The sequence below is a fragment of the Dermacentor andersoni genome, chromosome 8 (genome assembly GCF_023375885.2).
Source record: "Dermacentor andersoni chromosome 8, qqDerAnde1_hic_scaffold, whole genome shotgun sequence".
Lineage (NCBI taxonomy): Eukaryota > Metazoa > Arthropoda > Arachnida > Ixodida > Ixodidae > Dermacentor > Dermacentor andersoni.
The window spans coordinates 119,749,326-119,771,905 of NC_092821.1; the positions used below are offsets into that span (position 1 = coordinate 119,749,326).

Consider the following 22,580-nt stretch of genomic DNA (forward strand, 5'->3'; position numbering starts at 1 on the left):
TGGGGAGTACACGTTCGTCCGCTTCAAAGCATAGGGAGCCTCATTTGTAATCTCTCACAGGATCTTTTGCTTGAGCAGCATTGAAGGCTGTAATAAAATCAGGAACTTCCAAAGAAACTGCTGTAGTGTCTTGCATCACATCATGTGGCAAGTGCTCTTCTATAGGGGAGGATTCAACTCATTTCGAGCCATAAACTGGCAGGATCCGACGCACTCTTAATCAAAAAGACGATCTTCACACTTAGCTTGCTCACTTATTTAGCCCATTTCGTTGCGATATATTCTTTAGAGGAAAGTTGCCTTTCTTTGTCATTACAGCTTGTGCTCACATTGTTTGTGAATTTGACTCATTAAAAAAAAAACTTGTCTACACTTTCAATTGCCCTGTACAAGTAGCAACACGTACAATAACATAAAAACTTATGAAAACGAAAATATTCATCCGCTCGAATGTAGCCCAAAGCTACAAAGGAAACGGTTGTTTGAGGACATTGGGTTTTCTTTTGAGCTTCGTGCTGCTGTCGCCGCCTTCAACATATGGCTGTACCCATGAGGAGGGGATTGCAACATTTATGTGAATGACAATTTTCCCTTTACTATGCTTTCTCCACCTTGCAGGATTCCGCTTAACTGATTTGTCAAAACTAGTTATATAGAGATTCTGCACAAGCACTGACAGACCGTTGCAAGGTTGAATAGATCACCTTCCTTGGCAAAAAAAAGTGAAATGTTGACGCTCCTGTGCACGATGCAAACTGTTTGGATACACCGTTCACCTTCACCAAGGAACATCCAGACAGACACACCCAGTCACCAACCTGCAGTGATATATACACTGCCGTTCTTATCCCAACATCCCGTGCCCACATGGCTATCAAAAAAAAGAGTCCTTTGACATTCCACACAGACATTGAAATGTCCCGCGTGGATCAGACCTCCAGTCTGGCTTCTCCCGCCGCGAAGAAGTTGCATTAAGAAGGTTACATGCATGCTAAGGTTACATGCTACATTGACCCCTGCTGCAAACTGTCTATGGGCTCCGGAGTGTAGGCCTGCCTTCGGTGTGACCTGTCCCTTCTTTCCTCGCCAGCTGCCTTTGCAGATTTACCGCACCTCTGGTAGAATTGTTCCCGACTGCACTCAAGGCCAGCCATTCATAGCCAACAATGGCCAAGTGGTGCTGACTTTTTTTTGTGATAGGCCGTTCAGTGCATGAAAAATGCATTACTGAATAGTGATTTGTACATGAAAGCACATTAAATGCAGTGGCCAGAGAGTTGTGGCATTGGGCTCCTGTAGCTTGTTTTACTTTTGGTTCATGGGTGCTGCCATCACGACCTATTATGCAAATAATTCCTGAATTTCTTGAGCAGTGATGTCAAGCTGAAGTGGTAGTACCATGTATTGGCTGTTATAGTTGCAGAATCTGTGATCCGACCATTAAGCACTCCCAATGCTTCCATCAATGTCAACATGTTGGTGATGTATATGAAGTGGGTTCAGATCCAGCAGGCAGCACCAGGTGGGTGTGGTTGCCACAGGGGGGCGTGTTTATTTTGACTGGGAACGGTCGAGTCATGGGGCTCAAGCCTTGTAGCCACGGCTCTTCCTTCGGCCACGAGCACGCTCGTACTTGCGTCCCTTTGATCGCACATACGGCCTGGCAAAGAACAAAAAAAGTTTACAGTCAGCAACTCTCAAGCAACAGCAATAATAGCAAATGTGCTGCAGACTTCGCATGTTTTACCTTGAAGTGGAAAAAGAATCCGAGACCAAACAAGTTCGAAAACCTTTATTCTTCCGTGTTACAGTGCTGAGAACTTGCACATGTCATTTTACACGCTTACCCAAATACGAGGCCAGATTCTTACTTATCTCATTTGGTTCTAATTTTACACAAGTGTCCTTTACTTCATTTTTGAATGACATTTGAGAAATTGATTTCTCAAACAGCTAAACAGGGTATCAATAATGTTCGCATGATCCAAGAAGTCCTATAAGATTGAACTTTATTTCTCGGTCAACCCTAGAAAAAACAAAGTTGCAAGCTGAATATTTTCAGAAAAGAAATTCTCTGTGACTACTTTAGTCCAATAACTCGTTTTAGGGTAGACAGAGCAGTAAGGGTGTTCTTATTGCATTGTTAAACCATATCTGTTAGTGAAATTTGAGGAACTGTTTTTACTGATATGGACCTCGTATTTGGAATACGCATATAAAATTACACATACATATCCACCAGTTTTCAACACATCTAAAAGATTTTAAGACATTTTGCCCTCCAAAGAAAACGGTACTAAGGAGCAAAACTAAGGTGTTTCAGTCTAGAGTATTTTTTAAGAGGCTCAATTTGAATATATCTGGCAGCAAAATGTCGGTCAACAGTTAAAAACAATGCATCCTGAGGGAATAAAGACTGAAAACTAGTGAGCTTTGTTAACTTTCTCAGCAGAGAAATGGGCAAGAAATGTACAAATAGCCAGACCTCGTTACAACAAACACCACATTTACGAACATTTCAGATTAATGAACTTTTAGAACATCTTGTGCTGACTGCTTATAGCTTAAATGCGAAAATATTTCAGTACTACAATCTTCATAATTATCATCGTTATTTAATGCCCTTGTCACCTTGACAACAGCTTAGTACTATGGACTCGTATTACAAAAGTCTGATGATTCTTCGATTTCAGTGTACTCGTCACGGCAGCCGGAGTTGTAAGCTAGCAGACGACGCAGCGCAATGAGCAAAACCCAAGATTGTGCGAGAGGAGAAAAACGTGGGAGGTTTTTTTCCTCCTCTGTTGTAGAGGCGAATATGTATCAGGTTTTGTGAGCAGAGGTGGGAAGCATAGGCTCGGAAAACCTACTAATAGAGCCACTGTAACAAACGATAAAGTAGGCCTTTTCTTTTGCTTTCCTTTTTTCTGTCGCGGCGGCGGAGACCCCCATGACGCTCACGTCTTTTTTGCTTGCTTTCTTTTTCAGTTCACGTGCTGTCACTTGCATCAGGCATGTGCATGTTTTTCTTCTCGTTATTTTATTGTGTTGGAAGTGCATTCCGGTGCTCGTGTTGCCATGAGCTCAACAATTCCCATGGCGCGGAAGCAGTTTTCTTTGAGCGAGAAAGTTGACATTCTTCGCGCAATAGAAGACTGGAAATAACAAGCCGTCAAGCCAAGGAGCATGGAGTAGCACGATTGATGATCGCCACGACTGTCAAAGATAAAAAATATTCAAGCACCAGCACAGATCTCAGCTTGCCTCGTCAAAGAAACAACTGCAGCTTGGAGATTTTAAAATATTCACACAGCAGTGCTGATTTGGTTTAAAGGGGGACACTGCATCAAGATACAACTCGCTTATTTCTTGACCAAGCTTGACGAAACTTGTTCAGTTTCTTTTGCAGATTTCGAAAATTCAATTACATTCCTTCTACAGTCAATCCCGGCTTACCAAACTGGCAAATAAACGCCTATCAGTTCGATATAGAGCGTAACTCGATATAAGCCTGCTAGAGAATTGGATGTCATAAAAGCACATACCATTTATAAAATCAATTTATCGATGAAACTAGCTTAGCTTCACATGGCATAGTCCTGTATTTTGTTGTGCTTGGGCAATTTCGCAGCCTACAACACACTCACTTCTCCACATTGTCTAGAGTCGGAGCACCTGAGGTCGCAACCTTCCACATTTGCGCACAAGCGCCGGACTAGTGCGAGTGCACTAATCACCTCAGAGGATGTGGACAAAGGATCGTCAGCAATGTAGTCTTCGTTTTCGGGCTCTGCCATGGTGGCGACACCATCATCCACACTCACAAACTCGTAGACTGTTCATTCGTCAATGGCTTCCGTAAATTCTAACAGCTCGGCAACATCGGCAACGGCTTCGTCGCACTCATCAGAATTTTCAGTCACCATCGGGCATGCGGAAGCCAGCACATCTGAAGCAATTTCGTATGAGCCACTTGTACACGGCTGTGCGTATGCGTTGGGCATAACAGGCACTAGGTCGCGAGTTTATCCGCTTTAGCCCTAATCACCCCTTATTCTTCCAAGTTTGTGTTGAGAGTGCTCCTCAGAATCTTGCACACTACGGCGACATGCATTCGACTCAATTTATGACTGCACTTCATGGCTAAAGGCCAATTCTGCAGCGTCGTCACGGCAACAGTGCGGGAGCAGGCCCACAAGGCGCAAAACACAATGAACCAAAAAAGCAGCGATACAACTCGCACTTGCGCCATCTTGCATGACGAGGACGCAAACGCTGCGGGCGGGCCAGGATCATTTTTTTGCAAAGGGGTCTCGACGGCTCACTCGATGCGGTCATGGTACAAAGAGCGGTTGGTTGGAGCCGCGCCCACGGGTTTCCTTGCCATCACAAGGGAAAGCAAACTTCTGGGGTCACTGTTGCCCGCTTGACATTCAATATATCGGGAGTCGCAGCTATTTTTGTTCGATGTAAGCATAATTTTTGCTATGCATACTCATATTAGATATACCGTGTTCATAAATTGTTCAATATAGTCAGGTTCGACTGTACTTATAGAGAAGTGCGGCACAAGGTTTGAAGCAGTCCATACGAATGCAGACTGTTTAAAATCGTTCGTGTAGTTTGCGCTGCAACCATCAGAGAACTATCGTGGATTATTTCAAATAAACATGTATTGTCCTACATCACGTGTGCATTTTTGTGAGGAACGAGTTCAAAGACGTGCGTGCCACTGAAAACGTAGGACATTCTCAGTACTGAAATGCTATTGTTATGCTTTATTTTAGGGCTTTCACAATAACGACTTTTCAGAATAACAAACATTTTTGTGCGGTCCCCTGAAGTTAATTATACAGATGTTTCACTGTACTGATGCACTCATGCTGCAGTTTGCGTGCAACACTCAAGAAGGGACACCTTGGCCTCCCGTTTTCTCCACCAATAAACCAACACTTGTGAGCAAACAAATCAACAGTGCTTTGCAATTTTAACCCTTTGAAGGTTTTCGCCGTACATGTACGGCGGTGGTTTTCTGTCCCGCAAGGTCTTTGCCGTACGGGTACGGTTCCGACCCTCCGTTTGAAATTTCGCGCCATAATGACGATGTGTGCTCACCGGGAGGTGCTGCCACCTCTTAGCACTTACAAGATGCGTTTGAAATTGGTGCTACCTTCTTGGGGAGATAAAGAGAGCTGATTGCTAGCTTCAGCGCGTCGCTCAGACTGCGGCAATGCCCCTTTGGCGGTTTCGGTTTCGCCGCGTGATCGCAACGGAGGCGCGCGAAACGTCATTTTTTTCTTTGTCAGCACTCTCTTGCAGGGCGGTGGAAGTTGTTTTCTATCTTGATTGGCGCTGCTCTTAGCTTGCTTATCAGCGCCGTTCGCGAAGTATTCTCGTTCTCAGTGGTAACGCGCTTTCGGTTCCGCCACGTGATCGCAACGGAGGGCGCGAAACGTGGTTTTTCTCTTTGTCGCCACACTCTCGCAGGGGTGGCGGAAGTTGATTTCTATCTTGATTGGCACTGCTTTTAGCTTGTAACAGATAATGTGGGCAGATATATACGTGATAGCCCTGTGCTTCTAGAGCGATCACACCTGGTACTGCCAAGGCATCTGTCACGACACCCTATCACCATCACTGTTGGTCTGAAGTCGACCACCCATGCAGCCACGGCACTTCGACCAGGGATGCAGGGTATTGTCGCAGACCTTTTAACATCATAGCGACACTGTCATCCGATGTGTAGGGCTGTCTGTCGAGCACCGATTTACGCTGCACAAATTTAGAAACGTCAATTATCGTTAAAAAAAAAAAATCATGCTGCCATGTAGATTTCATGGCAGCTTGATTTTTTTTTAAAATTCATTTCAGGTTTAGCAAACCAGCAGCAACAAACTCGGCACCGAAAATCTAAGCATCATTTCTAGATTGCAGTGACATTTTCAACAACTGTGTTGTTGCCGATTTTGCGTGCTTTAGGAACTCGCCTGTACAAAATTGGAATCCTATGACCATTAGTACAACTTCCATCGGAATGTTCGGTGACCGACAGGTGAAAATTTTTTTGCAAACGGAATTTATTTTTTGCAGAACTTCATGCAACACTCGCAAAATCTTCAGACGATCCCAAGTTTGTTGAAATTACGAAAATACTTGGGAGGGGTAGCGGTTATGTATTATAAAGAGAACTTTCTTTTTCACATTTCTTTTTATGTTTATTACTGTAGATCTCGATATAACCAGTGCAACAATATAAGTTTGCTTACCATGCGTAGGGGACAAAAATAATCGGAATGGAGGACCACACACAGTGCACCATATTTGGAAGACAATGAGTTTTAAAAAAGACACAGAGACCGTGAGGAGAGTCAGTACTCACTTGGTGTGACTGTGGGGAACTCCAGGAGCCGGTCCAAAGTGACGGCAAGCCTCGCGCGAATTCCGAGGTCCTGGGCACAAGCAAAAATTAAGCTGCATGTTAGCAACATTCACAGAATTTTCCCACATTCACAAGTGTATTAACACATCCGTTTCACATTCGCTCTTGCACGCTTTCTTTTATTTTCCTGCACAAATTTTTAGCCTTCTGACCTTGCACACACTGCTAGTTGCTTTTATTTCTACGCGTCTTGGTTGTAGTTGCCATATATTAAAAAAAAAGAACTACTGTGTATGACAATTTCAATCACTGGTCACAGGCCGTTTGTAACTTTTTGTCTCAGGTCCACTTTCCAAATTTGACGAAGATTAATGTTCTTTATTCCACTCAATGCAAACAACCATGTGAGAATTTTGAAGCGTCAAAAGCTTGCTTTTGTATTATATATGAACAAATACGACTATGATGCACTTCGTCGTAGGACCAGACATTAAAAGAACATTTTTCCGCTGAACTGCTGCTCCACCTAGCAGTATCAGCCAAGTTCTAACATGCCCACGAACCACATGCACTCAGTTTTCATGGGTTCAAAGCAGGAACTTGACAAAATTGAAATTAGGGCTGCTTGTGAGACTGACACAGAAATGACAAAGCTCCTAAGAAAGTAAAAATCTAATGCATACCAGATTTTTAATTCTGCATTTGCAGATCAACTCCACAAAATCTGCAAATGGGATGGTGGCTTATGTTTAATTAAAGTAACAACTTCACTAGTTCATCCTGCAATGAATGCAGTTCTCAATAACACTGACATCTACTTTGCAGTCTCCAGCTTAGCATGTAAATTACCATGTTTATTCAAATATTAGGCGAGGTTTTTCCACAGAATCGCTAGCCTAGAAGTCACTCCCTGCCTTATACGCGAGGTTGATAAATTCAGCAACTGTTTCAATATAGTAGCAGCACCATATCATTGATTGGTGATGGGGATATTAGACAGCAGCACAAATTGTAGCAACTAATACGCGTGTAGCAAGGTGCACTTTCAAGTGGGTTCAAATTCTTCAATTGTGATTGGCTCCCTTCCGGAAACAAGCCAATCGAAACCAAAGATGCACTATGTGACAACCACAAACTTTGGTTAAGTGGGCCAGTGTTTACATCCCACCAAAACAAAGCAAATGGAGTTGATAATTGTTGCCTAGAGAGTTAAGTGCCACCTTGAGAACTAGTGAAGGGCAGTCATGGAACATGCCAGAAAGGGGCATTTACTTGGATGTGTTAAGTTTATGAAGGTTTTTTTTCCTTTTACGTTAGGTTAGGAATGAACTAAACTTCAACCTACTTTTCGGATATCATTACACTTCCCCTAGCCCCCTATCTGTAAGCAATTATCACTATCTGAGACATCATAAACACGGTGTTCCATCTTTAGGGCTACTTTTCTAGACGAGGTGAGAACTCGTATGCCGCTAGGAGCGGAATAAGCAAAAACAAATGAAGTGTGGGATGCACAAATATTGCACGTTATCCGCAGAGTGGAACAGTCATCAATACCCACCACACTGGTAACCTTAAAAGCAGGAGCTGCCCAGCCACTGCGCAATAAATTTCTAAAAAAAATCTTTTTGGTAAGGGCAAATATGCCAATCACTCATTGCAAGACGCTGTTTTTTGCTCGGGCATTGTCATCGGGCATGCCGAAAATAGGCGTTTTTGGTGGGGATAATGTGTCCAATGCGTTTAGCACCCCTAACCGCACCAAGACAGATACTCCAGGAACACCCCCCCCCAATGTCCCTGCAGCCCAGCTCCCTCAAGTTATCGCTCATGAGAGATGTTTTACTTGACACTTTCCTGTCTGCCCACAACAGTACTCATCACAGTTTCAGGCAGCTGCATTTTACAGAAGCGATGAAAGCGCACAAACATAAAAAAAGACTGAATACTAATAAATACACACAAACACTGTACCCATTGTTCATACTTTCTGTACTGAGGTCGCTTTCAACATGGTTTTCATTCGTATACTTATTTACAGAGGCGGACATATTATCAGCACACCAATGCGAAGGAAACAACAGATAATGTGGGCAGATATATACGTGATAGCCCTGTGCTTCTAGAGTCATCACACCTGGTACTGCCAAGGCATCTGTCACGACACCCTATCACCATTACTGTTGGTCTGAAGTCGACCACCCATGCAGCCACGGCATTTGGACGGGGGGCCCAGGGATGCAGGGTATTGTCGCAGACCTTCTAACTTTACATCAAAGTGGCACTGTTATCCAATGTGGAGGGCTGTCTGAAGTACCCAGTTGCCCACAATTTTCTCAGAGCAGGGGCGTCATTATTACTCTAATAGACACGCAAACGACACGAAACCAAGGTGGACAGGACAGGTGTAAAGGCACCTCTAAAACATACACTTAGTGCCACCTTCCAACTGTTTCTTAAACCTGTCCTTGTCTTTTATGTATCAGAGTGATGAACCCACAAGCCCAAGCAAAAGTTGTGATCTTATCTCTTTTGGCGATTACCAGATTCCAAATTTTTAAAAAGTAGCTGTAAATGTCTCTGAAGCAGCCAGGACAGTAGCCAAAAACCAGCTAACTCGTACTATGCAAACTCATTGCATTTACACGCGATCTTTAAACAATCATATGTCTAACATTTAATCGCACATGCGCTACATCAGATAATGTTGACTAAATGCTTCTGTCGCCAAGGGTATGCAATGCAGAACAGACAACTTTCACAACTGACTACACCACTGCTGTGCTGTTGCAAAGTGCTCGAGGGTAACTACGGTAAGAAGCATGTTCCTTTTGTAACATGACAAACTCCCCTAGCCATTGAGATCAAAACGCAGGGAGACAGGAATAAAAATATTCCACAACACTAATCAATCCACAGTAGCATTGTCCTCAGCGTGTCCCTAAATGCTGCCTTGAAGCCAAGCACAGCACGAAAGCAACTACAGTCAATGACCGATTTTTCAGACATTCCCGATAATTCCAACGCATTTGTGGTGGTACCGCACAGGTGGTTCTGGATGCTGAAACTCTTCGCAGGCTGATTTTCCGGACTTCTTGCCATGACCGCAGGACTGAAAAGCCTTAGCCAAAGGGATCACAGCTGCCATTTTGATGATCTTGCAGCCTCAAACCAGCTCTCGCATGCCGATCCACTGGCAGCCATATCCACTACAGCAATGCTAGGTGGCAGCTTTGACATTCGCTACTAGGCTACCTACTGTTTGCTGCCGTGTTTTTCATGGAAAGGATTTGTGGCTGTCAACGATGGCGCCAACTCCACCTCTGTCATTCTTGCCGATGGCTCCGAAGTGCGAAAGCATGGGAATAGTTCAGTGTAGCATAATGTTGATTTCTAAAAGTCAGCTCCACCGCAATACAGCGGTGTTATGCGGTGAAGCATACAAAGAGTCAAAAAGGGCCCGCAGTCACGGGACACAGCATGCATTTTATAAGAAAGTACGCATGCATACGCTGTCTCTTGTCACAGCACGAACACCGATGCGCCTAACAAGTGTACTGGCAGGTTTGCAGGGCTATTTCAGACATTTGTTTCAGGCTGCTAAGTACGTGTTTCCACATTTACAAACACCCTTGAGGGCAGCAAAAGCATTCAATTTTTCGAACCGCCCGATATTTCGCACATTTTTGTAGGCCCCTAGAAAGTAAAGAAAAAAAAAATGGGACATTCACTGTATAACCATAGCACTACAGAGACGCTGCTTATGCACTCCGAGTGTGGCGAGATGCCAGGCTGTTCGCCTACTAAAGCCGGTGGCAACCTAACGGTATGTTAGGACGGTAGTTTCCACCACATTTTCACGCATCGAGTTAATCCGTTCTCAATTTCGCCTTGCTGGGACTGCGATCGAGATCTAGCGGTGTTCCAATGACGTGGCTTCTGCGGTCAAGCATTATTGGTGTGGCACTTGCCACAGCAAGCAGCTGGCAGGCACATTGGCGCCTGCGCACCATGCCTTCAAAGGAAGCACACCATGTGTCCTTTGTCAGGTTCAAACTGCTTCGTTGAGCTGCTCCCTGTTCGGCTTGTGCCCACTTTCTCTGGTGCCAATCAACAGTGGGCTCAGTGTAATTGCAATCAGTCTGAGCACAACAGGAACCAACGAATGCTCCATTAGAAGTGCATCACCACCACCGAGAGTCTGCATAGCTGTGCTAGCCAACTGTTTACAGATTTCTGTTACATCACGGTGGGGGCGAACTTTCTTCAACATCGTTGTCTTTGCATTGATTTCCATTGATTCAACCTTGAGAGGACCGATGAAATTAGTGGTATTATCCAACAGGCTGAATGAAAAGGCAGAAAAGATAACGCCCAAAACACATCAGTGGCTCATCAATCAGTAGTACAGTCGCCGACTGATTTTTCGGACTTCAAAAATTCGGACATGCTCGATTATTCGGTCTGCTTCGCGGCACCGCCATTCTCCCCAAAGACCATACTGTATAAGAACTGCTGAAAGTTCAGACATCTTGCAACCCCTCGTCTGATTTTTCGGACATTCCTTGAGACAACTCGATCGAGAGCACCATGCACCCACTCTGATCGGTGCATGGTTCGACTTGCTGAATGCCATTTTTGTTTTGAACGGAGCCTCCTTGCTGCCCCACGAAGTGGCACTACAGCAAATCCCCGCTCATCATCATCGTTTCTGCCTGGTTCATAACTAAAGCAGTTTCGGTCTCAGCTTAGTAAGCCATGCCAAGACAATCCAGCAGCCGATTTGTTTCTTTCTTTGTGCGACTGGTGTCAGCGTGGTGATGTTTGCTTTGTGTGCCGCGTCGAGGTTGCGGTGATGCAACGCGGCATACGAAAACATAGCATCGAGTGTCTAATGGCGCCGACAGTGCCCGCACAGACTGCGCTGGGGAATGCCGGCAAGCGGGTGCCGGGAGGCCTAGGATTTGTCGCCTTCCGATGTGCTCCGTACTGACACCGAAAAGGCTCTGCCGAGACCTGCGCACTGGTCGCATTGCGATTGCGGACACAGTCTCATTTGACAGTTTCACATTGCTGTACTGATATGAGCAGAATTTGACGACGGCGAGATAATTCGTCAGGTTTCTGCTGCGCTGCCGGACGATGACTCCGAGACGGAAGGTGACGCACCATATGCTACGCTGCCGTCGCATGCGGAGCGTGTACAAGCAGTGACTGTGCTTTCAGCCGCCTATAGTGAGCGTATGACCCTCTCCGAGATTCAGGCGTATCTGATGGCACGCAAATGGAACAGCGTGCAACGACGCATTCACGATTTCTTCAAGCCTACTGCCGAGCCCGAATAAGTGCATGGAAATAAAGGATTTCTTTTTTTTTCCCCTTAAGGGGGGACACGGCTCTTTGCGGCGAAAAAATTTCGAAAAAATCGATTTTTTGAAAACGAAATTTTCGACATCTACAGCTAATATTCCTTTAATTCACCAAGTTTCGAATCTCGGGGAAGAGTATTTCAACCGCAATATCAATTTATAACATCACTGTGAGCTGAATTCCGCGCAAAAACAGCCCTTTTTATCGCGGCGCATAGCTCTTTTTCTACGCGCGCGATCGCAGCCATCTTGGTCTCGTTGGAAAGAGGAGCCTTCCTTCTTTAATTTCCCGCCAAAAGTGACTCCGTCGGTACGCCAGTGACGTTGAAATCCGGGGAGAAAAAAAGCCCGAACGCGCGATCCGATTCGTTGACTAGCGCACGTGACCAAAAACGCGCGCTGTGGTTGGCTGCGCGAGGTTCCCATCGTCTGCTCCACTCCGCAGGCGACGCGACTGCGCGTCTCGTAGGTTTGTTGGCACCACGCCCAACGATGTCCGATCCACCGGGAAAGTTCGCCACGAGGCACAAGTTCGGCAAAAAGAAGAAGCGATCAGCTTATAACTTTCAAAAGCGCTCCATTCCTTCTGAAAGCTTTGAGAGTAGCTCGCCGCCAACCGCAAATGATGCCGAAACCGCGGACGATGCCGAAGTAGGCCTAGCCAGCTCAGAAATGAAATCGTTACGGACAGCGGCCGCGTTCGGCGTGACACTGCAATGTTGCAGCGTGCGGATTTGTTGCAGAGGGAGATGAATGCTCAAAAAAAAACTTTGAGTTCTTGCGTCAACGCCAGCAACAAAGCGGGTGTTGGATTTGCACACTCGCGCCGACGGCGTTGCAGCCGCGCCAGTCGACGCCGAGGCAGGCTTCGCTTTCCTCAGTAGGGCTCCGTAAGCGGACTGATGTCGTCAAGTGCAAGCAAGGTGTGCGGCGGCAGCGTTGCAGTAGGCAAAAGCGAACGGTAATCTGGCCTCGCCATAAAGATCGTTATCACATGCGCGTGTCGCGGCGATATCGCGTCGGCATGGAGCTCGACCCTCGTGAACAACCTTGCCGCGCGCGCGATGCAAGTCACCGGGAATCGGCGAACGGCGCTAAACGATGTTTTTGCCGCATTTGGGTGGCCGTGGTCAGAGCGACTACATTCCTGGTAGCTTTTAGCCATTTTCACTGCAAAGTAATGCAAAATTATTTCTGCACTTTTGATTAAAAGTGAACGTATTCCTTTTTTCTCGTTTTCTCAAAACACCGACTTTTCACTTGTACACAATGTAGGGCCAGATTTTGGAATTTATGCTTTAAAAATTTTCAATTCTGCTTTAGATCAGACAGTAGGGTAGCCACAATTCGAACAGTAAAGATTGAATTGCTATAAAATTACTAATATTTGATATATCAAAATAGTATTCCTACCATTATGTTCCTTATGTTTTCTAGTACCCAGGCAGTGCCAATACGAATTTCGTAGTGCATTTCCCCCCCCCTATTGTTTCTGCAAATTATGAACAATGAATTCCATTTATCTTCAGAACTAAATGGCCTATTGGAAAAATAATTACATATTTGAAATCAGCACAAAAGTCTTAACAAGAATGGAAGGTTTCATGAATATTGATGGAAAACATCATGAACATTATTTGAATTAGTGTCCCCCTTAAAGAAGCGAAAGTTTCATTCTTGCCTGGTTGGACCCCTGTATCATCCTTGATCAATTTAGTATTCAAGCATTTGCCGTAATCACTATGAACATGTCCTGAAATGTTTTTCTCGTTTTCTCAAAACGACGTTTTTGATGGTAGTGTAGTTTTGGAGTGACGATATCTCTGGTTCTACTCATCTTATTGCAATAATTCTTTTTTCATCAGAAAGGTGGACAAATTGGGAGTGCAGTAGGCCTAAAATGTGAACAAATATCATTACAGAAATTTTGAAAAAGTAATAATTTCTCCAGGGTTTCACTAATGCCTTCTGCTTACAAAAGTTTGACATGCTGTAACTTCGGCATAAATCAGTTTAGAACATTCATTCTTGTAGCACTGCAACCTCTGATCAATAATAATAATATTTGGGGTTTTACGTGCCAAAACCACTTTCTGATTATGAGGCACGCCGTAGTGGAGGACTCCGGAAATTTTGACCACCTGGGGTTCTTTAACGTGCACCTAAATCTAAGCACACGGGTGTTTTCGCATTTCGCCCCCATCGAAATGCGGCCGCCGTGGCCGGGATTCGGTCCCGCGACCTCGTGCTCAGCAGCCCAACACCATAGCCACTGAGCAACCACGGCGGGTAACCTCTGATCATTCAACATCATTTTGATGTGCCAGACTCCTTCATTAACAGCCAGCATTGTAGAGAGAACTTGCCTCCAAATTAGTCCATGCAAAAAAACATGAATTGCTTATATTTTGAAAAGTACTTGTTGCATGGGAAAACAAATTGAATATTTGAAATCAGCATGTCAAAATACATAAGTGATGGAAGTTTTATCAAATTGTGGCCACAAATAAAAAATAAAAATTTAAGTGGGGTGTCCCCCCTTAATCTGCTTTATTGGACACCTGTTTATTTGGACATTTCCACAGTCCCCGTGAGGTCCGAATAAACGGTCAGCGACTGAATTTATCAGATTCTGAAGCTGGGGTATATGCGTGGTAAAAACATGATCTGATGATGAGGCATACCATAGTGCAGGGCTCCGAATTTTGACCACCAGAGAATCTTCAATGTGGCCCCGATGCACGGGAAATGGCCATTTTTGCATTTCGCCCCCATCAATATGCGGCCGCCCTGGCCAGGATTTGATACCGTGACCTCGTGCTTAGCAGTGCAACACCATAGATGGTAAACCACCACGGCTGGTAACTTTATCCGATTCTAATGTGCACCCAAATTGAAGGCACACCTCATTAAAAGGTAGTGTGCCTCCTACTATGGCAGATCAGAAATAAGATGAAATATGAGGGGTTCACCTTAAAAGAACAGAAACTTATTTACACTTAATGCTTATGGTTGCTTATGCACACTATTTATTGCTTTCTATGAACTGAAACTATGTCGTTATCCTTCAAACCCATTCCATTCCTTCGGCAAAGACCAAGTAGCAATGGGAAATAAGGAAGCCACAGAAACAGACCCTTTTCTTAAATTGCAAGGCTACTTCTCTGCATAGTATATTTGTCCAACTAATGGCAGCCCCAGCCACTGCTCAAATGAAAATGTAGTCCCAGCAAGCACACGGTGGAGATGGTGCCTTGCATACATTTCCATCACGAGAGCTGTGTCCACATAAGCTAACGCACCCGCACGTGCCAATTGCAATAATGAATACAATGCAACGAGCTCGAGAAAGTGCCTTGCGAGGAATCTGGCTTTTCACAATCATGAAAAGGTTCTGGTGCGACAAAGCGACGAAGCTCACCCTGCATGAGAACGGTGCCCTTGCCCTTGGGGGCCTTGACAGCCAGCTCGTCAAAGGTGAGGATCTCACCACCAGCCTTCAGGATGCGAGCACGGGCCCTCTCAGTCACCCGCAAGGCGCACACCTGCAAACGTGAAAGGATTGGAAGTTGTGCTTGCCGGCGTACTCTTCGAAAAGCGCCAACAGTAAGGGGTATACCTCGGCAATGTGCCGATTCAGGCTAGCTGACAGGTTCATAGTATTTTAACAGGGTGAGATGCAAGACAAAGTAGACAACACATGCGAGGACTCAAAACTGAAGGTTGTGCTTTGCACAGGGCAAAGTGCAGGAAGGGAAAATGGGGGTTGCAAATCAAGATTAAGAAAAAAAAAGTGGTATGTGTCATGCACAAGGAACTAGGCTTGAGTAAACTAATGTGTATGTATATATATATATATATATATATATATATATATAAAATCATGGGGTTTTATGTGCCAAAACCACGATCTGATTATGCGGCACACTGTAATGGGGGAGACTCCGCAAATTTGGAATGTGCACCAAAATCTAAGTACACAGGTGTTTCGCATTTTGCCCTCGTCGAAACGCGGCCACCGTGGCCAGGATTCAATCCAACACCATAGCCACTAAGCAACTGCGGTGGGTCTCCAGTAAACTCTGCTTGTGTAATCGTGGTGGATGGTAATCTGTAACACTGTTCTAAATCTTAAAGGGACCCTGAAACGATTTTGGCGATTTTCTACAAACGTACTGAGTCGTTAGAGTAGGTCCTTCTGATCATTAATTGACACATCTAAGTGCTCTGCTTAAAGCGTGTAATTTATTATAAGGTTTTAAAAATGCACATCGCTGTCGATCGCAGCGCACTGCTCGGCGGAATTTTAAGCCGCCCCTACCCATATGATGCAAATAACCCATATGACGTCACGTGGGCGAGCTATCTGATTGGCTGACCAGGGCGCGTGATCGATAATTTTTCCAACTTTATGGTAAACAAATGATCTTCGTAATAGTTGGAATGTTAGTTAATTTGTTTTTATAAAGAGAAAGTAGCAGAAAGAGAATGCACAAGAACAATTTTTCAGTACACTTAAGCACTTCCGGCACACAGCAAGTGTCGTCTGCTTGTGTTACAACGTACTCCATTTTGACGAGAGCTCCGCGGTCAGAGCACTATGATTCGACTTTGTTGCCTTGTGGACTGCAAACGTAGTGACTGGCAATATGTCAAGCTGCGACATCGTGTCCCTCTGCAGGGCAGCGTACGAGCGAACTGGCTGCTGCGCATCGGACTGCCGCTATCTGATCGGCGCCAGGATTTGCGCGTTTGTGGCCGTCACTTTACACCGGAAGATTACTAACGCACTAGCGTTTCGCGAGTCCCGTATTAGGGCAAACGTAAGCGCAAGGGGACAGGGTCTGGCCGCTTGACTGTGCCGTAACGGGATGAGCCGAGATGAGCAGAAGGGCAAATGTGAATGGTCTGCACGGTGCAGCCACCTGGTGGCATAGAGCTCAACCATACACAGTAGCAGCAACGAAGCGTATTTCAACCGGGCAATCTGTTGATCTGGTACAACGACGGACGAGAGGAAGGCTCTACTACGGGAGTCCATTCCTAGCATCCTTCCTCCCATTCCCACTCGCCTTCCTAGAACAGCCCAGGTCCTCATCCACAAAGCAAGAGCTAAGGCATCTATTACACCGGATGTCCTGAGCAAGTGGAGAAGAACGGAAGTGGAATGCCCCAACTGCCCTGCGACCAACGTCGATCTTAAACATATGATCTGGTCCTGTCCTGCCACAGCCACACTTAGGGACAAGCACACCCGACCTCTAAAGGTGACATCGTACGAAGACTGGGTCGCACCTCAAGCAGATGCCACCAGAAGAATCAACGCTTTGCTCTCCTTTGCGAAGGAGGCAGGCATCCTTCCTTTCACCTAACCCCCACCTCTATCTTAGGCCACGGGCCATCACTTCTAATAAAAGTTTCGATCAATCAACGAAGCGTATTCTTTTTTGCTGCTGGTGCGTATTTTTCGCAGGAGTGTAATCATCAACACATTGTTTTTATAAATGTTTAAAATGTTTTACACTTGGTTAGAGCAATATTAGCGCTGTGTTTGGCTGGTTAAGCACTGCGCCAACAAGTGTCTGGACCGTGCAGACCGATCAGGCCGCTCACGTACGTCTGCGCCAAAGTTCCTTCATCAGCTTGAGTTTATGCCTCCAGTCATTTGCCGATATGACCAGCTTGCCTGTGGCTAACGGAATACCAGACACGTTCGGCGCTACGACAGAATGCTCGCAACGCACGCTGCTTCGATAGCTCTCGCTTGGGGTCGACAGCCAAGCCAGGCCAAGCGGCTAGTGGAGAGGTTTCGCGCGAGCGGGGGCGGGCTTCAAAACAACCGGAAGTGGACGATGTGACGTCGCATCGTGACGCAGGACCAGTGAAGGCGGAGCTTAGCCCCGCTCGCTCGGCGAACGAGTTGAGGAGGAAAAGCATGGCTGGGGAGGAGGGTAACTTCTAATCGCTTGTAGCTCCATTAATACGTAACGCTTCACTTAAATTGTGGTGCGAATGTTCTACTGAAGCTGTACCCTACGCGTCTACAAAATTTGTCCGAACCGTTTCAGGGGCCCTTTAAGGTGTACAGGGAGGAAGTGACGATAGAATGTTAGGTTAGCGACGCGGTTGGTTAGTGCTTCTGACGCAAATGTTATGTTGAATTCCAATGGTAGATCGTGAGCGCTCGGCCGGATCACGAACGGAGCGCGTCGCTCTGACTGAAGTCGCTCTCGTCAAATCTGCGAAGGGAATGCGTGTGCTCCCGCGGGGGCACTTAGTGCAGGAGAATGAAGTGAGAGGGCGCTAGAATAGAGAGAGGAACAAGCAACCCACCACCCCATTTCACTGTCCGTGTCAGAAGAATCATCCCTCGACTTGGAAATTGTACTGTCTGAGTCGGAGCTGTCTAGGAGCGCGAACAAAATGACACGGCGCGAAGCGGCATCCACGTTTCTCATGTCGTCCATAGCTGCCCGCGGCCGGAAACGGGCGACCGTGACAGGAAGCAGAGGCGGGTGAAGGAAATACGTCACGAGGACTACCGGTCAAATCTGCCAATTTCGGCGGAGCAAATATTTTTGCTCCATGGAGCAATCGGGGATCAGCGGCTGGTGCCAATCTGCCATTGGAATAGGATTGCTCCATACAGAGCAGAAAAACTTGATCTGGATCTGTCATTGGAATTCAACATTAGAATGCGCAGCACAGCAAACAGTGCTTGCATTGTCAACATTGTGGTCGCATCTAGTGCTCTTAGAATGGTACGAGGCTGCACTTTTGCTGTTTCATTGTGCCCACAGGGTTCGACGTTTGCATGGTGGGTGCTCCTTTCCCGGGAGAATTCACCAAACAAACTGCTGGGACAGCATATGCCCATGCCCATTAGGATAACCAGTGATGAACTGGCAGCTGCACAGTTTTGAATACATGTCCTGCGGGAGTCATAGCACTCACCTACGAGGCCACAGCTGCGGCACAGAGAGGGGGGTGCGCCATGCCACTACCACCAACAGCTAGTCGGGCATTACACTGTGTAATGTGTAAGCACCTAGGAGGTACTTGGGCATTACACTGTGTAATGTGTAAGCACCTAGGAGGTACTTAGCCCAGTGAAACAGTTGGGACTGGTGAAATTAACGCCAGTTAACTGTCGATTGGCAAAGGTGTTGGGCTGGCTGTTACACTTTTCTTCGAAGTGCCGCGCCTACAAAGAGCATTTATTGTGTTGTGCCATTATCCAGGTTTCAAGATAAACTGCACGGTTGTACGGACATGCACAGTTCGCAAATTAGCATTGGCCAGACTGACAGCTACGGTTCGGCTCAGGGGTAGCTTTAAAGTGCAGTGGCGCAATCAACGAAAAAAGCATCTCACGCAAAAACACAAACACGCCGCTAACGTTTCACTAACGCTGCCACAGCAGCGCAAGCTCTCGACCGGACTTTACTGGCACGAGCAGACCGACATGCGAAAACCAGACAGGATACTTACGCGCAGCTTTGGCAGCTCGTAGATGCGCAGATCATCGGTCACGGTGCCGACAATCACGGCTATGAGGCCCTCCCGCCCGGGCTTCTTCATGAAGCGGGCCTGCGACGACACAAACGTTCACGTCCACCGCTTGCAAGCGCCCACGACACTGCACATCGACCTATCGGAAGAGATCGAAAGAGAGCAAAACGTACCACGCGAGCCACCGACATCGACGGCCGGTTGATGCGGCTCATGAAGAGACGTCTCAACACAATCTTGTTAAACTTGGAGTTGGTCCTACGGGCCAGGAAACGGTAGACCTGCGAAAACGTAACGATGTGTTCCAAGCCGGCTCGGTCTCGTGCCGAAGCCAGACTAGAGCGCGTCGCGCGAGGAAAGCGATGACAAACCTACCGCTAACAAGAGAGAGCTTTAACGGTTGCATGCACGCGACACTAGCAGGGATCAGGACGTTTTAACTCGAAAGCTCGCTAACTTACCTTAACCAGGAGGCCGAGGTAGACATTCTCGCTCTTGGGCCGCGTCCTGCGGACCTTGCGGTCGTACTTGTGGCATATATCGATACCCTGCGCACGGAAAGGACATCGCCAGGAATTATAATTTGTAGTGACAAAAATTGGGTGTGATCCGAGGCGGAGTATCGACCCGATTTAATGGATATAAATGTCGATTCACACGACAAGATACTCACCATGGCGGATATACACGCGAAGAGAAAAGGATCACGGGAAGCAAAGAGCGACTACGACTTCGGCCTTGTTTCGGCTCAGAATGGCCAGCTACAGCTTATAGAGTTTTTTAATTATAGTATAAGTTTTTATTTTATAAATTAAACACTCACTTGCTAAAAAAATAAACGTTTATGCCGTAGAAATAGCAATAGTTGATTGTGATTTTGTATACTTTTATAGTTGTTGACAGTGGGACAAGATGGTAATAGTGTACGTTTGACTCAAGGCAATTTGTGATTGCCGTTTGTCCACGGCTTTGCAATCAAGGGTCATCATCATCAAGTAGGCAGGCCTTGCGGACTAGTGGGTTTTTCTGTGTGTGTTCGTTTCTCGTGCCGCGAGTCAGCTGCGTGCGTGCAGCAGCAGCACAGCCCGTGCTTGTTTCCTGTGAGAACGACGGAAACATTCAGCCGCGGCGCCTCGGCCGACTACCGGCGTTGTGTTGCGAACCGTCTGCTCTTGGCCATGTCGTCTGCCTGACGCTACGTCGCCCCGTGTCGTCTGCCACGAATTCGCCGTCGTCCCCACCACGCAGGTGCTACCGGCGAACGAAAAAAAAAAAAAGAAAGAAGGGAGAGCAGCGATGCAGTGCGTGCTCAAAGACAAGTTCCGGCTCTACCCGAACGCCGAGGACGACTACGATGTGACGCTATTCGATAAGTCGCTAGTGTTCGAGCCATGCGTCAAGGGCAAGGGTTTGCCGCAGTACCGTTCGCGTACCGAGGTGAAGCTCGACGACGTGATCGGCTGTCATGTGATGCGCGTCGCCGAGAACGCCACCGGGCTCAAGAAAACTGTCTCGTATTTCTGCGTGTACGCGTACCATCTAATCCAGAAGAAGAAGAACCTCGGCCACAGGCGCCAGAAAAGGACATATGTGTTTACGGTGGATAAAAGCGACGAGTACGAAGCGAACCTCGCCATCTCCAGGGTATGGCAGTCGGCATTTCTCTGGCTACTCCGAGGCGTCATGCCCGAGCGAGGTGGCGGTAAGTGTGCGTAAAACAAAACGAAAGAGCTGCCGCGCGGAGCATTTGCATTGCCTCGTTTCGGTCGCACCTACAATCACCTCTAAGCGACGTCGAAGAGGTTTACCGCCTCATCGAACGAGAGACGTGCTCGATTGACCAGCTTTCGCTGGCTGCTCGCGCGACGAGTGGGGTTGCGTTAATTTCGTATGCGGTCTTCCCAGAAGTGCAGACGGACGCATATCTAGCTTGGCCCAAGTCATTTCGCGCGCGCTTTGCGAATTACCAGCTGTGCGCTTGTTTTCGTGGTCAAGCCCACATGCACCGGAGTTTTACTTCGCCCAGTGGCACCTGTTCTGCCGACGAGAACTGGCGGTGGCACGACGCTACTATTTTTGTCCGCAATTTCCTACGTGCGAAGGAGCGGCACTTCCATTCTCCTTGCCAGGTTTTCTGCTGTCGTCTGCTTCCATATCTCAGATAGCGGGAATCCAATTCGTACTTTATTATGTGTATACTGCAGCTAACAAGAAACTTCGCGGAACAGAAGACGAACAGAAGTTTGCGCTGCTGTCAACTGTCTGTCACGCCAGTTATTTCGTCACGCGCGCTAAAGGCAACGCGCGCATATGTTCGTTTGCGGAAGCCGGCAGTTTGTTTTGACCTTATCTCGTTGAGTAAGTGCGAAATGTGAAGCGAGTATGCGGCCGTCTCGGGTGTGCGCCTACAGATGTTTGTTTCTAGGGCTTGCAATTCACCGGAGGCGAAAAGTTTGTCGGAGACACCGTTTTGCTTCTTCTTGGTTCTTCGTTTCGTTCTGATAATACCTGTGTCTCGATTCCACGAAACGTTATCGCTCTCCAAATGCGCCCATAGTTCAGTATCGATAAGCTTTGGTTAAGCATTTTTGTCCCCTTCGGCGTAGAGACGTCTGTGCTATGTAGTATTTAACCGCCTGTATTCGACGAAGAACCTTGTTGCATGTGTAACCATCATGTGTAACTGTCATCCAACGATGTACGGACACCGTCATATTCAACCCGAACAAAATGCATTCTTCTTTCTCCTGCGAAAAGTGCTTGAAATTTATGGTTTAGGTGCCTGGAATGTGTCTTCCTTGTTAGATTATTCGATGGTTGGACCTGACAGCACGTGCTTATTAAAGTTTAGCTATACTGTACGTGTCATTATTATGCACATTAAGTATGACGGCGATTGTAGTTACGTGTGACGTATCGGTATTTGCGAGCGCTCTGATAACGAACATATGGTGGCAACTGCAGAAACCTTTCGACCTTCGAGAGCAGGAAATGACTGCAATAAAATCGCGAGAAAGAATGAAACATCCTGAAAACACAGCTGTTCCACCTTTCGTCGACTACAAATTAAGTCACGGTGAATTAAGTAGGTGTCAAAAGCGGCGTGGAATCACGTAGCAATCAAAACTGTGAGCTCGGAAGGAATAAAATCTAAACAGTGCCAACTGTATATATGTCTCGGGTCTCATCAGTCACATTTTAGAATTATTGTGCTGTAATCCTAAATATAAGTTCTAAATGGAAGGTTTAAATAGTAGGTATCTGAATTATGACAACTGGTAACTTCGAATTATGGAAGTTACAGCGTGGTGTCGTTTGTT

At 46.4% G+C, this 22,580-nt stretch overlaps 2 protein-coding genes across 2 annotated transcripts in view; one reads left to right on the forward strand and one right to left on the reverse strand.

Moving 5' to 3' along the window:
• Window positions 1–1,527: 1,527 nt before the first annotated feature.
• On the reverse strand, window positions 1,528–20,019 carry RpL18 (ribosomal protein L18). The gene is made up of 7 exons (XM_050176731.2): window positions 19,934–20,019; window positions 19,722–19,808; window positions 19,434–19,541; window positions 19,240–19,338; window positions 15,170–15,293; window positions 6,380–6,449; window positions 1,528–1,660 (listed from the first exon to the last, which is right to left on the reverse strand). Exons 1-7 carry the CDS (start codon window positions 19,934–19,936, stop codon window positions 1,585–1,587), a joined length of 567 nt encoding a protein of 188 aa, XP_050032688.1. The 5' UTR covers window positions 19,937–20,019; the 3' UTR covers window positions 1,528–1,584.
• Window positions 20,020–20,195: 176 nt separating this feature from the next.
• Window positions 20,196–22,580, forward strand: part of LOC126529134 (sphingosine kinase 1-like) — a 90,247-nt gene continuing 87,862 nt past the window's right edge. The window contains exon 1 of the mRNA XM_050176740.3: window positions 20,196–20,962. Within this exon, the coding sequence (XP_050032697.1) occupies window positions 20,557–20,962 (406 nt within the window). The 5' untranslated portion in view covers window positions 20,196–20,556. The remainder of the gene's footprint in view (window positions 20,963–22,580) is intronic.